Source organism: Guyanagaster necrorhizus (genome assembly GCF_019112545.1).
Source record: "Guyanagaster necrorhizus MCA 3950 unplaced genomic scaffold BT62scaffold_38, whole genome shotgun sequence".
Classification (NCBI taxonomy): domain Eukaryota; kingdom Fungi; phylum Basidiomycota; class Agaricomycetes; order Agaricales; family Physalacriaceae; genus Guyanagaster; species Guyanagaster necrorhizus.
Window position 1 is genome coordinate 125,424 of NW_025064917.1, and position 12,216 is coordinate 137,639.

General features: G+C 48.7%; 6 protein-coding genes across 6 annotated transcripts; 3 read left to right on the top strand and 3 right to left on the bottom strand.

Annotated features, from left to right (window-relative positions):
• Positions 1–521: 521 nt before the first annotated feature.
• On the bottom strand, positions 522–2,650 carry BT62DRAFT_1011602 (uncharacterized protein; the record flags this gene model as incomplete). Its single annotated transcript, XM_043177805.1, has 7 exons — positions 522–682; positions 757–1,202; positions 1,258–1,382; positions 1,433–1,601; positions 1,695–2,039; positions 2,113–2,502; positions 2,568–2,650. The coding sequence occupies 7 exons, from the start codon at positions 2,648–2,650 to the stop codon at positions 522–524; spliced, it is 1,719 nt and encodes a 572-aa protein (XP_043034855.1).
• Positions 2,599–4,434, top strand: BT62DRAFT_484807 (NGG1p interacting factor 3). Its single transcript, XM_043181126.1, has 9 exons — positions 2,599–2,614; positions 2,690–3,109; positions 3,167–3,182; positions 3,239–3,290; positions 3,335–3,705; positions 3,763–3,887; positions 3,944–3,989; positions 4,045–4,335; positions 4,392–4,434. The coding sequence occupies exons 2-8, from the start codon at positions 3,029–3,031 to the stop codon at positions 4,170–4,172; spliced, it is 819 nt and encodes a 272-aa protein (XP_043034856.1). The 5' UTR covers positions 2,599–2,614; positions 2,690–3,028; the 3' UTR covers positions 4,173–4,335; positions 4,392–4,434.
• A 205-nt stretch (positions 4,435–4,639) lies between these two features.
• Positions 4,640–5,594, top strand: BT62DRAFT_1011604 (uncharacterized protein; the record flags this gene model as incomplete). Its single annotated transcript, XM_043177806.1, has 3 exons — positions 4,640–5,016; positions 5,131–5,209; positions 5,457–5,594. The coding sequence occupies 3 exons, from the start codon at positions 4,640–4,642 to the stop codon at positions 5,592–5,594; spliced, it is 594 nt and encodes a 197-aa protein (XP_043034857.1).
• A 2,093-nt stretch (positions 5,595–7,687) lies between these two features.
• Positions 7,688–9,456, top strand: BT62DRAFT_937118 (uncharacterized protein). The gene is made up of 2 exons (XM_043187250.1): positions 7,688–8,009; positions 8,067–9,456. The coding sequence occupies exons 1-2, from the start codon at positions 7,969–7,971 to the stop codon at positions 9,136–9,138; spliced, it is 1,113 nt and encodes a 370-aa protein (XP_043034858.1). The 5' UTR covers positions 7,688–7,968; the 3' UTR covers positions 9,139–9,456.
• Positions 9,457–9,911: 455 nt separating this feature from the next.
• On the bottom strand, positions 9,912–11,399 carry BT62DRAFT_1011606 (uncharacterized protein; the record flags this gene model as incomplete). The annotated part of the gene is made up of 7 exons (XM_043177807.1): positions 9,912–9,998; positions 10,049–10,195; positions 10,223–10,436; positions 10,497–10,765; positions 10,828–11,208; positions 11,259–11,286; positions 11,344–11,399. 7 exons carry the CDS (start codon positions 11,397–11,399, stop codon positions 9,912–9,914), a joined length of 1,182 nt encoding a protein of 393 aa, XP_043034859.1.
• Positions 11,400–11,539: 140 nt separating this feature from the next.
• Positions 11,540–12,070, bottom strand: BT62DRAFT_1011607 (uncharacterized protein; the record flags this gene model as incomplete). Its single annotated transcript, XM_043177808.1, has 3 exons — positions 11,540–11,785; positions 11,833–11,919; positions 11,972–12,070. 3 exons carry the CDS (start codon positions 12,068–12,070, stop codon positions 11,540–11,542), a joined length of 432 nt encoding a protein of 143 aa, XP_043034860.1.
• Between the last annotated feature and the right edge of the window lie 146 nt (positions 12,071–12,216).

Consider the following 12,216-nt stretch of genomic DNA (forward strand, 5'->3'; position numbering starts at 1 on the left):
AATGTTGATGGTACCTCTAATACAGTCTTCAATGAGATCTTTGCAGCACTTTGCCAATGTGGTGACACTTTCAACATCAAATGATAGATTCAAGGTCATAAATAAAAATAATAGATTTGAGAGACAAAGGATCAGACAGGAACAATTGCTAGTGACTTGTATAGTAATGGCATGGTAATACTAGATGATATTTAGTTAGATGTGAGAGACTATTTGAATGAGCCATTTATGAGATGAGAGAAGAGGCAGAGCCTTGATGCTTGGGATTGGCAGTCATAGTTGAATGACAGTGAGAGAGTGGAGCTCATCTCACCTAGGGATGTGGGATGAAGGTGAAGATGAAGAAGAGACACTGGAGCCAATGTCTCTCATGAATCAGCATCAGCCGAGGGTCGACACTGAGACAGAGATGGCACCAGCAACCCCTCTTCACGGACATGCAGAGCTCCATATCTCCATATTGACAGAGATTGTGAGTACCTCGATAGCCACGCAGAGGCCTGCGAAAACGCCCTCTACCCTTAGAATCCGCCTTTACGACGGAGAGCGCAGTCCTCCGCCTCAATCGCATGGAAGGCATCCAACACCTTACTGGAGATGTTCTCTGCTTCACATAGGGAGACGTCGATGCCGAGCTTAAGATTTTCCATGCTAACGCCGGGTATATACTCCAGCGCGAGACCTTGGACGAGATCGGTTATGGGATGAAGAGGGGTAGAATGGGAAGCAATGGGAAAATGAACGACGCAAAAAAACCGTGGAATGTAACTCCCTTGCAAACGGTGCAGAAGGTGATATGCACAGAGTTCCCTATGGTCAATTTGCGATTCCATGTAGAGACCTCCCACATCCAATCCTCCCAATCGTCCTGATCAGGTCGTTTTTCACGATCATGGATGAGCTCAAACCAGTTGGGTACTGCTCCCGCATAAACTTTGCGGACGGCCTGTCGTAGATTGTCTTCGAGTTTAGATGACCATGGCACGCTCGTTTTTAGGCCGTTTCGATAGCCTAATCTGCGATCAGCCTGTTTCACGATATATGGTTGACTGTGTTCAGGTCGCTTTACTAGAAGAACGACAGAACAAGTGGGAGGCTCAAAGTGTTTGACAACGGTAGCAGCCAGATCTTTGAATGCTGTGGACCCTTGAGCTTGGAACTTGAACTGGAGTTTCGATCCGGGAAGATATAAGTCGTCGTCTCTGATGATAACGGTGAGTATTGTCATATTCAATGACTAGCTTCAAACCCACTTACGTTCGTGGCTGCGCTTGATTTGCCATCGTCGACGATGCAAAGAGTCGACCGCAAGTAGGCGAGGATACGGACAAATTTTTGCGTAAAGATGACCTTGAAAATGCGGAGGACTGTCGGGTCAAAGGCTGGAGTCATTTCATTTGTTAGTAGTAGATGACAATAGTGAGGGTCGAACTTGAATGTAAGTAGCTTTCTCGGCCCGGAATGTTTGCCCTTTTACATGTAAGCAAGTAGGAACGATGCCATCAAATGACCTTAACTCTAGTCCACTTTTTGCTGCGCTGAGGCGCATGACTGAAAACTTGCGAGAGCGTACAGAAGCATACTCAGGCTCGGTACTCAGGCTGCAGTAATGCGTCGGAATCCTCCAATTTTCGTGTGACACGTGGCTTCCAAATTCCCCGAGGAACGGTCCGGCGACTTGTTCAGGGATTCACGAGTCACAGCGAGTCGGCGTTCCTTCGCTATTCATCCAAACTTTTTTGAAGTCCACAGGCTTGTCGTAGTGGTAGTCTGGCATCACGAATGACGTGACATTCTTCTTCCAGCCTCCATTTTCCGGATCCAGCAGCTCTCTCCTCATAAACTGTGTGTCAGCACCTCCCTCAACATTGCCCCTCCACTCACGGTCAGGACAACCGGGCTCCCTGACGTATGCACGTCCAAAGTCATTGATGACTGGAGATCTGTCCGAGTCCCGCAAAACGACGTTGCCGATGTGAATATCGTTGTCGAGTACACAGTTCTCTGCCTCGATGGCGCGGAACGCGTCCAGCACCTTGCTGGAGATGGTCTCAGCACCTTCTCGGGACACGTCAACCAGGTATTGGTTCGATGTTCGAGCCGGGTATGTACTCCAAAGCAAGGCTTCGAATAGTATCGATGATGGGGTGGAGGGTCGTGTAGGCAATGGGAAGACGAACGACACCGTGCAGGCGAGGGATGATAGTTCCTTGCAGACGGCACAAAAGATGATACGCCGCTAGCTCTGTATCGTGATCGTGCGATTTCCACAGCCAGGCAGAGATTTCCCACATCCGATCCTCCCAATCCTTCCTTTTAGGCCAGTCTGGATTGCAGTAGTCTCGTATGAGCTTGAAACAGTTGGCTATGGCCCCGGACTGGATGTCACACACGGCACGTCGTAGATCAGCTTCGATAGCTGATGCCCATGGTATGTTCGAGCCGATCCCTGCACTGCGATATCCCAGTCTGCGATCGGCCAGCGTGAGGATGAATAGCTGGCTGTCAGACGGGTGCTAAACGAGAAGAATGACTGAACAGGTGGATGGCTGGAAGCGCTTAATGACTGTCGCAGTAAGAGGCTTGAACGCTGTGCAGCCGTTCGCTTGGAATTGTAGGTGAAGCTTTGTTCCGGGTAGATACAAGTCATCGCCGCTGCAAGGCAGATAAGTAATGGTCTTTCAAACAGCTTCCACTGAACGGCGAACCTTTGTATTGGCGCGATGGAAGTCCAACGCTAACCGCGTCTTGTACCTCCGAATCGTGTTAGATACCGGAACATATGGATATACGTCGGAGAGCAGTCAGTGGCGCCGATGCGAATCAAGGGAAGATGTGGCACGCCATGCGGAACGCAACTTTTTGTTGGTCGTCCATTGCCAGGATGTCGTAGTCGCTCTCCAAGAAAGGCCACGTGGGATGCAAGTAGGACCGCCTCGGGTTCTCATCATTACCACCACCACCTGAGAAAATTTCCGGACAGTCTCTCGAGTTCAAGCTCACGTCAAGACACTTCCTGAGTACCTCGATGTCTATTCCTTTCGTCAAGACCGTATGCAAGGCCATGGAGAATATTGCACCTCTTCGGCTAGCAGAAAAATGGGACAATGTAAGAACTTTAATTTTCGACTTGTTCTCGTGTTCACGTTCGTTGACAACGTTAAAGGTCGGACTGTTACTCGGTAGAATCCTTTGTTGAATCCGTGATGATTGACTCGTGTCTTACGGGCGTCACCAGAGTCCCCTTCGCACAAACTACAAGGCATCAATCGCGTCCTACTCACCATCGAGTACGTTCTCGACAGCATCTTGTTCAATGCTCAACGTTCTCCAGCCTCACTCCCTCGGTCGTTGAGGAATCCATCACACTCAAGGCTCCGGTCATCGTCTCGTACCATCCGCCAATATTTAAGCCTCTTCAATCACTGACCCTCACGAACCCTCTGCAATCTTCTCTTCTCCGCTGCGCAGTTGAAGGCATCTCGGTTTTCTCTCCACATACGTCTTTGGACTCTGTCTGGGGAGGCGTGAATGACTGGCTCGCCAAAGGGCTTGGTCCTGGCCAAATCAGCGCCTTGGTAGGCGAGAAACTTGATACGAGTGGGAAGAGCGAGGGTGCGGAAGGACGGTTGGTCTTTCTAGATGAACCAGTGTCGGTGAAAGAGCTGGTGGATAGGGTGAAGCGACATCTTGGCCTATCGCAAGGTGAAAAAAATTTCTGTTACTTGGTTGCCGTTTTCGCTGGCTGATGTATGCACTCAGTTCAAGTAGCATATCCCTCCGCCGTACTTAGTGACATTCGGACGGTGGCGATATGCGCTGGGTCAGGAGGATCTATGCTTGTTGGACGCGATGCGGATGTTTATTTCACTGGGGAGATGTCGCATGTTTGTCTTTCTTTCATATTCTGGTTACTACCAGCGCACTGACGCGTCGACGACAGCATGAAGTATTAGCATCAGTCGCTGCCGGGAAGCACGTTCTTTTGTGTAAGTGCTCACAATCCAAGTGATAAACACGCCCTTGTAATCGTTCTGTTCATAGGCGGCCACACGAATACGGAACGCAGGTATCTTGCTGTTCTGGCAGAGCGACTTCGGAAGGAGATCCAAGCAGTGGACCTTGAAGTCATCGTTAGCAAGCAAGATGCACATCCATTGACATTCGTATGATGTTGATTCCCGGGATAGAGGGATTGTGCCCATAACAATACAAGAAAGATGACCTTGTATCAACCTTGTTGTTTCAAAGCATAACACCGGTACCGCGAGGATTTGACTGTGTCTATATTCAATCTTTGACGCTAATAGTGCTCGACGCTGGAACGCGATATAGGTGTGTCGTACAAGCTTATTTCCTATGCTTCCGCAGCAAAACTCTACCTGATCCAGACGAATTCTTTCCTACCCTATCTCGAGTCGCCTGTACGAATACCTGGAAATATATCCTGTCCCCCCCTGCCAGCTATCATTGCGAGATGCGACAGCGAATGGTGAATACTCATTACTGCTTCGTCACCAAACAAATCCTGTCAAAGTGGATGAGTTAGCGAATGTTCTCAAACAGTTTTCCTTACCAAGTCGGCGATAACTTAGGATGTCAGGTACAAAGGCTTGTCCCAGAATAAAGTATCCGCAATATGTCTTTGCAATTCAAACTGTCTAACAATAGCGCTCCTCATCCTATCACGGATATCGCCCAAGGGCTTGTTCTGGAGTATATCCCGGGTGTTAGCATGGACAAGCTCAGACCGGGCGATGGCACGCAGAGCGTCCAGTACTTCGTTGGAGATCCCCTCCGCTTCCTGCTCGGGACGCTCTGCGTGCCATCGAGACGGAGAACTGCGTGGTTCATCACGATCCCCACACGAGGAATGTCGTTCTGTGAGAGGGGAGCCTGTCTGCCGTCATTATCGATTTTGGACTGGCACACATCCGGCAACCTGGGACTAGTGATGAACGGTGGAATGTGGTCGTCCATGGAGGTCCAGATACGCGGTACATGGGAAGGCTTCTGGTGGATCCTGAGAGCGGAAATTGGAAACGGACTTCATGCCGCATGAGTTATCAGACTACAAGAGGCCTTAGGCATTTAACAAATATGTTAAAAGCATGGCTGAGGATTTAGCAGGGCGACTTTTGACAGAGTGTTGGGTACGGATTGGGAGGGGGCGAGAGAGCAAATGTTCCAATGGCGTATCAAGCCAGGTGTTCGTTGTCAGCCTTGGTATCAACCCACGCTAGGTCGGGACCCTGCCCATCTTGTATCTGGAAACCGCACCGGACGACGAGCAAATGCTTTCGCCAAAGATAAGAGCTAGGCGCAGGCGAATTGCAGCAATCCCTTGCCAACTATACCTGGGATTCAAATCGACGTCCAGTTCAAGACCAACTCTCTTGCGATCAATCTATGGCTGGCTTTAACAACCCATTTGGTCCGCACTGTCGTCCTTCTAGTCCAGCGACGTTCCGACACCAGTCCTCAAGTGCAATGAAGGGATTTCCACCTGGTTTACGCCCTCGCGGGAGGACGGCTGTCCGCAGAAAAATACCCCGATGTTTGTCTTCCTATTACGGTCAATTTCTCGCCTCTAAACGAACGGTAACTCGAACCGGTGTCATTGGCCCCTGTGGCACTAAATAGAGCTGTTGCCGCGTGCAGAAATTTGGCTTGTATCGCAGCTATTATCGTCTTGCCCTTCAGCTCTACAGCGTGTTAACAATATGTTTGCTCGACGTTAGATCTCATTTCTCTGCTTTCCAGTCCGGCGCAGCGCTGTCAACTTGAAGGGTTGTTCCTTTTCCTTCCTGTGCATGTTGGGCACAATCAAAACCCGTAAGAACCGAACGTGATTTCGGTACCTTCCCGCTGTTTACAAGCCGACACTCGTTTCTTTTTACTCCATATCTGTGGCGCTTATCAGAAATCTCAACCTGGCACATGGCCCCCAAGGATTCACTGCGGACAGAGCGCGAAAACCGATGATTGGGTTCCAGGGCAACTACGTTCAATCTGGTGTATTGGGTTCGATTTCTTTTCATCATCTTATGATCCTCCCGTGATTCTGTCGTGAAGGCCTTCAATTAAATGGACTCTAACCAGAATGGGATGAAATTTTCTTCGAAGGTTGTAAGTACAGCACAGTTTGCTCAATCTGTGGAGATATTATTACTCCTTTTACTTGGACGGAGTTCCATCGAACCCTTTCACATGAAGCACTATTACGGAAGCCTTGTTTTGGGGAGAGAAAGGTGATTTCGAAATTCAAGCTATGAATGAATGAGAGCTGGGAAACAGGTCGAACCTTATTCTTCTTATTCTCAAGTCAAACCACAGATAGAGTCACATTGTCGATCTATTGTCCGCGCAGCTGCAGCATTAGGTTGTCTTTTGATCAGAGAATTTCCCGGATTCTCCAGGGATTCAATGCGAACAAACGGTGAACGACGAAACTTTAAGCAGCTTTTCATCTTCAGTCATTCTAATGAGCTGAAGAAGCAATCCACCATCTCCTGCATGAATGAATGTAATATGTTTATGAAGCTCTCACACTATAACCAAAAGATCGTATCAAAAAAAGGGTAATTCAGCTACCCACTGTTGGATGTCATAGAAGCTCTTGTCAGCGAGTGCTTTTCTTTGTGGCTCGTGGTGTCTAGCAGCCTAGACTGTGATTCATCAACACGGTCTGGAATCACTGCTTGACATCTCCCCCTCGCTAGATTTATGACTCGGTCAAGAGACAAATCCCGGTCTTGAGCAAACCATGGAAACTACTGACTTCTGCCAAGTGTTTGCCATCAAGAGCCAACGCATTCTAAGCACTACGCAGCTATCACACTGATCACAAAGGACCGGGTCCAATATGAAGAAAAAGACCCTAAAATAAGAAACAGATGGAGAAAGTCAATTGACAAATTTGCTCTTGTGATGTCGAGAGAGGTGGGACCGTCGAAATGTAAAGTAGCCACATGAGAGCATGTTGGTTCCTTAACTTATAGTTCAAAAGAACACCCGCTGATTCTCATGGAAGGTATACCTGAATTCGTCTGAGCCAGAAGAATTTCAGGGAGAATTTCTTAGCAGCCGGCCTTCCCACAACGCACTATGCTGCGTCTGTGACATGGATACTATTGCACGAGATTCGGTTATTCGGCGTTACATGCGGTTCTAAATTCTAGACAATCGAGATTTCAATCCTGAGCCACAGTTTGGCCACAGTGGCTTCTGTTTCAATGGTTGGGGAAGACCATCATTGAATGCCAAAAAAAATGATGGACTGACCTTAATACATTAAACAAAAATATGCATGTCACAATCCTGTATAAATCACGTATCTTCACTTTTGAGCCACGACCGCTGAGCCCCGAAAATTTGGCTATCATTGTTTCCGTAGACGTTTAAGTTGGCTAACCTGCAAGCGTGTTAAGAAAATAATAATAGCTTGTGCAACAGTTGAGATCAAAGTACCTTCACTCGTCATTTCTAGAGCCACACTGATGAAGGCGGCAGACTGACTCACTGAGTACACCCTACTATTGACCACTGAGACTTCTTCAGTCCCCTAAAAGTGTGAAAAGGTCGATGAAGAAGACCGTCGTCCGAGTCGCAACTGTGAGCATTATGATGATGCCGACCTACCAAGACCAACTTAGGCGCGGGAGCGTGATGCAATCAACAAGGCCACGTTGCCTTGTTGGACACTCTCACCGGCTCTGACAGTCACAGCATCAGAATTCGCAACTTTTTCTTGTTAGACGTCTCAGCTTGTGAAACAAAGACCTAGACTCCATTAGGGCTATGATGATTGGTTGCCACTCGGTTAATATAAAAGGGCCTAGACGATTACAAACACCCTTTGGAACTTACGACTAACAGATGAAACTGCGATTTCAGTCTCTAGCTCGGCAGGTTGTGGTTTTTCCGAGGCCTTCTTATCTGTCTGTAGCTACGCGTTATCGTCGTTTGATGTCGTCGGTGGCAGCAAAGCAAGTACCATTGCCACAAACGTACGTGCAAAACCGCCCATGCTTAGAAATTAAGTTAACCCTCACCTTTATCTTCAGAGGCTATGATCTGTATAGACTTGGGACGACGCTTGATCTCAAATTCAAAGCTCACGAATCTACGGAGTACAAAGATCTAGCTGCCACGGTGATCAAGCGCTTCGAGCCTTTCACCTGTGCCGCCGTTCTGCTAGTTCAGCGACACTCTGATAACGAACAAGTTATCCTAAAACTGGCAGACCGCAGGCTGGGGTATCGCAGCAACATAAAAGACGTGGATACGGTACCATGGACGTCTTGCATCGACGATCACCTACGACGTGCTGTCCGTGATATTCAGGCGGGCTCCATTCCTGACTGGTTCGAGTTCATATCCGATTTTGATAATCGACCCGATTTCGAGCATTGGGAAGATTGGATGTGGGAGGTCTCCACTTGGTATGGAAAGATGGGCTCCTACAAGAAGGAGCTTGCTGCATATCAGCTTTTACATCGACTGCAAGGCCGATACATTCCCCGTCTTTTTGGTGTCGTTCGTCTTCGCATTACCCCCGAGTCTACTCCTCTTCATCCCATCACCGACGTCGTTCTAGGACTTGTTTTCGAGTATATCCCTGGTGTCAGTATGGACAAGCTCAGACCGGGTGTCGACGTCTCCGAGCAGGAGGCCGAGAGGATTTCCAGCGCAGTGATGGAGGGGCTCCGTGCCATCGAGGCCGAGAACTGCCTGTTGCACCGTGACATCCACACCCGGAACGTCGTCGTCCGAGAAGGGAATCGGTCTGCTGTCATCATTGACTTCGGAGGGGCAAGTATTAGGAAGGCTGGAACTAGTGACGAGGATTGGAGAATGAATGTCCATGGAGGCCCAGATACGCGCTACATGAGGAGGCTTCTTGTGGATCCCGAGAACGGGCGGTGGAAGAGGAATGTGACGCCATATGAGATGTCGGACTGGCACTATGCGAAGCCTTTGGCATTTAATGAATACGTGGAGAGTGTGCCTGAGGACTTTCGCAGGGCCACGTTCGAGAGGGTGTTGGATACGGATTGGCCAGGGGCCAGAGAGAAGGTGTATCAGTGGAGAATAAGACCGGGAGTTCGTTGCAGGCATGGATATGACTACGACTAAGCCGGTGTGGACGACGTACACAACGATCAGATTTTACAATATGACGACTTAGTTTGGACGTTGCAGTGACACGGCTCTGTGTGCCATCGGAATCTATCACTAATATCGGGCTGGAGCTGGCAAGAAATGCCATAGACGATCGCATTTTCGCCATTTGGGTCAGGATTCTATTACTGTTGAGCCCGTGCCAGATAGGATTATCATGGGTGCCAAGGATGCTTGACGGACTATTCCTACTTTACTTATTCTGGCTGTAGCTGGTTAAAATCCAATTCTCTGTGTATTGTATATTTCAGAACAAGCAATCCGAAACGTGTCTATATACATTCTAGAACCCAGTGCGTTGAGCAGCTTCGGCTGATTTAGAGGATCCCGTAGTGCAAGTGAAATAAATGTTTCAAAAGCAAATTGAACATAAGGAAAAGTATTACAAATCGTGTGCACGCTCCACCTTTGGATCATCTGGTTTTTCTTGATTTCTGTTAGCAATGGAGAACCTGAGAACGATGTTGGACAGAGCGAACTCTACAGTATAAAATATGCGCCACTACTTCCGATCCTGACGTTGGCCCTCTCGACAAGAAGAGTGTCCCCCTTCGTATCGCATCTGAATATAAACAGCCGGCTTTAACTACGGTAACCTCTATCTTGATAGTCCTTGATTTAGGTCCAGATTCTATTCTTGTTGAACGTGCGCCAGATAGGATTGTCGGTCAGAATGAACTTTAGTGGCTGAAGTAATGATAGTGAAGTGTGGAATCTGTACGTCTTTTTCATTGCAATCCATGTTGTATGTCGCTGCGCTCCGGAAACATGATCTCATTGAGAGAGGTGCGTGATTCCGTAGACATGGCGCGTAACTAAACTGGACGATAGGTCGTTCCATGAATCATGGGTGATCTGGCGTCACACGTTTTCCTCGCCATTGGAAAAACAAGAGACAAAGGCTGGATACAGGAACGACGGATCCTAGAAGGCATCCCGACCGAAGGTTGCATCGTATCAAGATTGGAACCCTTGTATCCCGCTGAACGGCTTGGAGGTCTGCCAGCATGATCTGTGAATTACTTTAAAGTGAACCCACCTTATACGCCTGGTCATCTCTGCACTGAATACCCGGCTTGACGCGCCACTGCAGTACTTCTTCTCTTACACCTTCCCAATCCGTACCCGGAACCCTCTCGAACGTCTGTCTGCGGCAATCTTCGGGCTGGTTCTCGACGTATTCGTTCCATGATAGCGCAGAATAATACATTACCAGTGGCGTCTCCTTCCTTCTCCACATTCCATGATCTTTACTCATAAGAACCCAACGCACAAAACGCGTATCCTGAGTGCCTGCAACCGAATCCTCTCACTCCTGATCATTCATCCCCGGTTTCCTCGTCAAGGACCATGCAAAGTCAATATGGACCGGGGACCTGTCCGAGTCCCGCAGAAGAATATTGTCGATGTGTATATCGTTGTGCATCACACATTTCTCCGCTTTTATCGTGCTGAAGGCGTCCATAACACGGTCAGCAAGCGCTTCTGCCTCCGGTCGAGGGATATCAACGCCAGGTTTGAGCAAGCCCATGCTCACACCTTGGATGTACTCGATGACGGTGCCGGGAACGTAATCCGTGATCTGGTGAAGAGGGTGGGAGGGAGAAATAGGGAGATGGACAAGACCGTAGAAGGTTCTTCTACTCTCGAAGTCCAAGCCTCTATCTCCCACATCCAGTCCTCCCAGTCTCTGGTGCGGGGATACGCCGGGTTCTTCCAATCATCGACTAGTTCGAACCAGTTGGTGATCGTTCCGAGTTGTATGTTCCGCACGGCCGCTGGTAGATGCTCTTCAAGAGCTGGCGTCCACGGGAGTTCGCCATCCTCCATATTGAGCCTGTGACGATGGCCCAGTCTGCCGTCATTTAGCTTTAGTATGAATTGTTTGTTGTTGGAAACCTGCTGAATGAGAAGAACGACGGAGGATGTAAAAGGCTCCAGCCATTTGACAATTTTAGCAACCAGAGGTCGAAATGTCGCGGAGTCTTGTTCCTGGAGCTGCAGACGAATCTTAAGTTCTTGCCGCTAAAATAGATCATGAGAAAGTCATAATAAATTTTCTATTGTTGACATACTTTTGTGGCAAGCGAAGCTGTCTTGCCACTGCTGACAATGTCAACCACCGCCGGTCGCGGGTCGGTGAGCTTATAAGTGGGCTACCTATGAAAAACGGCCTCGAGAATACAGAAGATGGTCGGACTAAGGTCTGGAGTCATTTCATATTGCCGTGCAAGTGGTTAGCCTAGGACAGATTTACCCAACAAAACCTCGAGCCGTATTATCGCCCTTCTAGTCTGATCCCTTCCTCCTTAAAAGTTGATCGTAGACGAGGACATTTTGGTCGTCCGGATCGTTGTCAGTTGTCGAGAACGAGCCCCTGGACGATATCCGTGATGAGATGAAGAGGAATAGAGTCGGGGATAATATGAAGACGAACAACACCAAAAAGACGCGGGATGTATCGGCCTTGGAGTCCATGCAAAAGCCAATACGCAGCAAGTTCTGTGTCGTAGCTAGACACCTTCCCAAACCAAGTGCAGACCTCCCACATCCAATCTTCCCAAAGCTCAATGTCAGGCCGGTTGTCAAAATCCTGTATGAGCTGGAACCAGTTAGGCTTTACGCCTGCCTGAATATCACGGACGGCACATCGTAGGTGATCGTCGATGGTGGATGTTCATGGCATCGTCTCCCCGTCGTCGTCGTTGCTGCTGCGATAACCCAGCCTGCGATCGGCTAGCTTTAAAATGAACGGTTGGTTGTCGGAGAGCTGCTGAACTAGCAGGACAACGGAAGATGTGAAAGGCTCGAAGGGTTTGACCACCGTGGCAGATAGATCTTTGTACTCCGCAGATTCGAGAATTTGGAATTCACGATTGAGTGTCATCCCAGGTTGATACAGTTTATCGCCTCGGAAGACAAAGCTGAGTGTTGGGACTGTTGGAAATCCTCGGTGTTGCGCAGGGTAGACTCCAGGCTGGTAAGGCCAGATGGTATGAACTCCTTATTCTGCAGCTCCTACAGAGCTCGTAT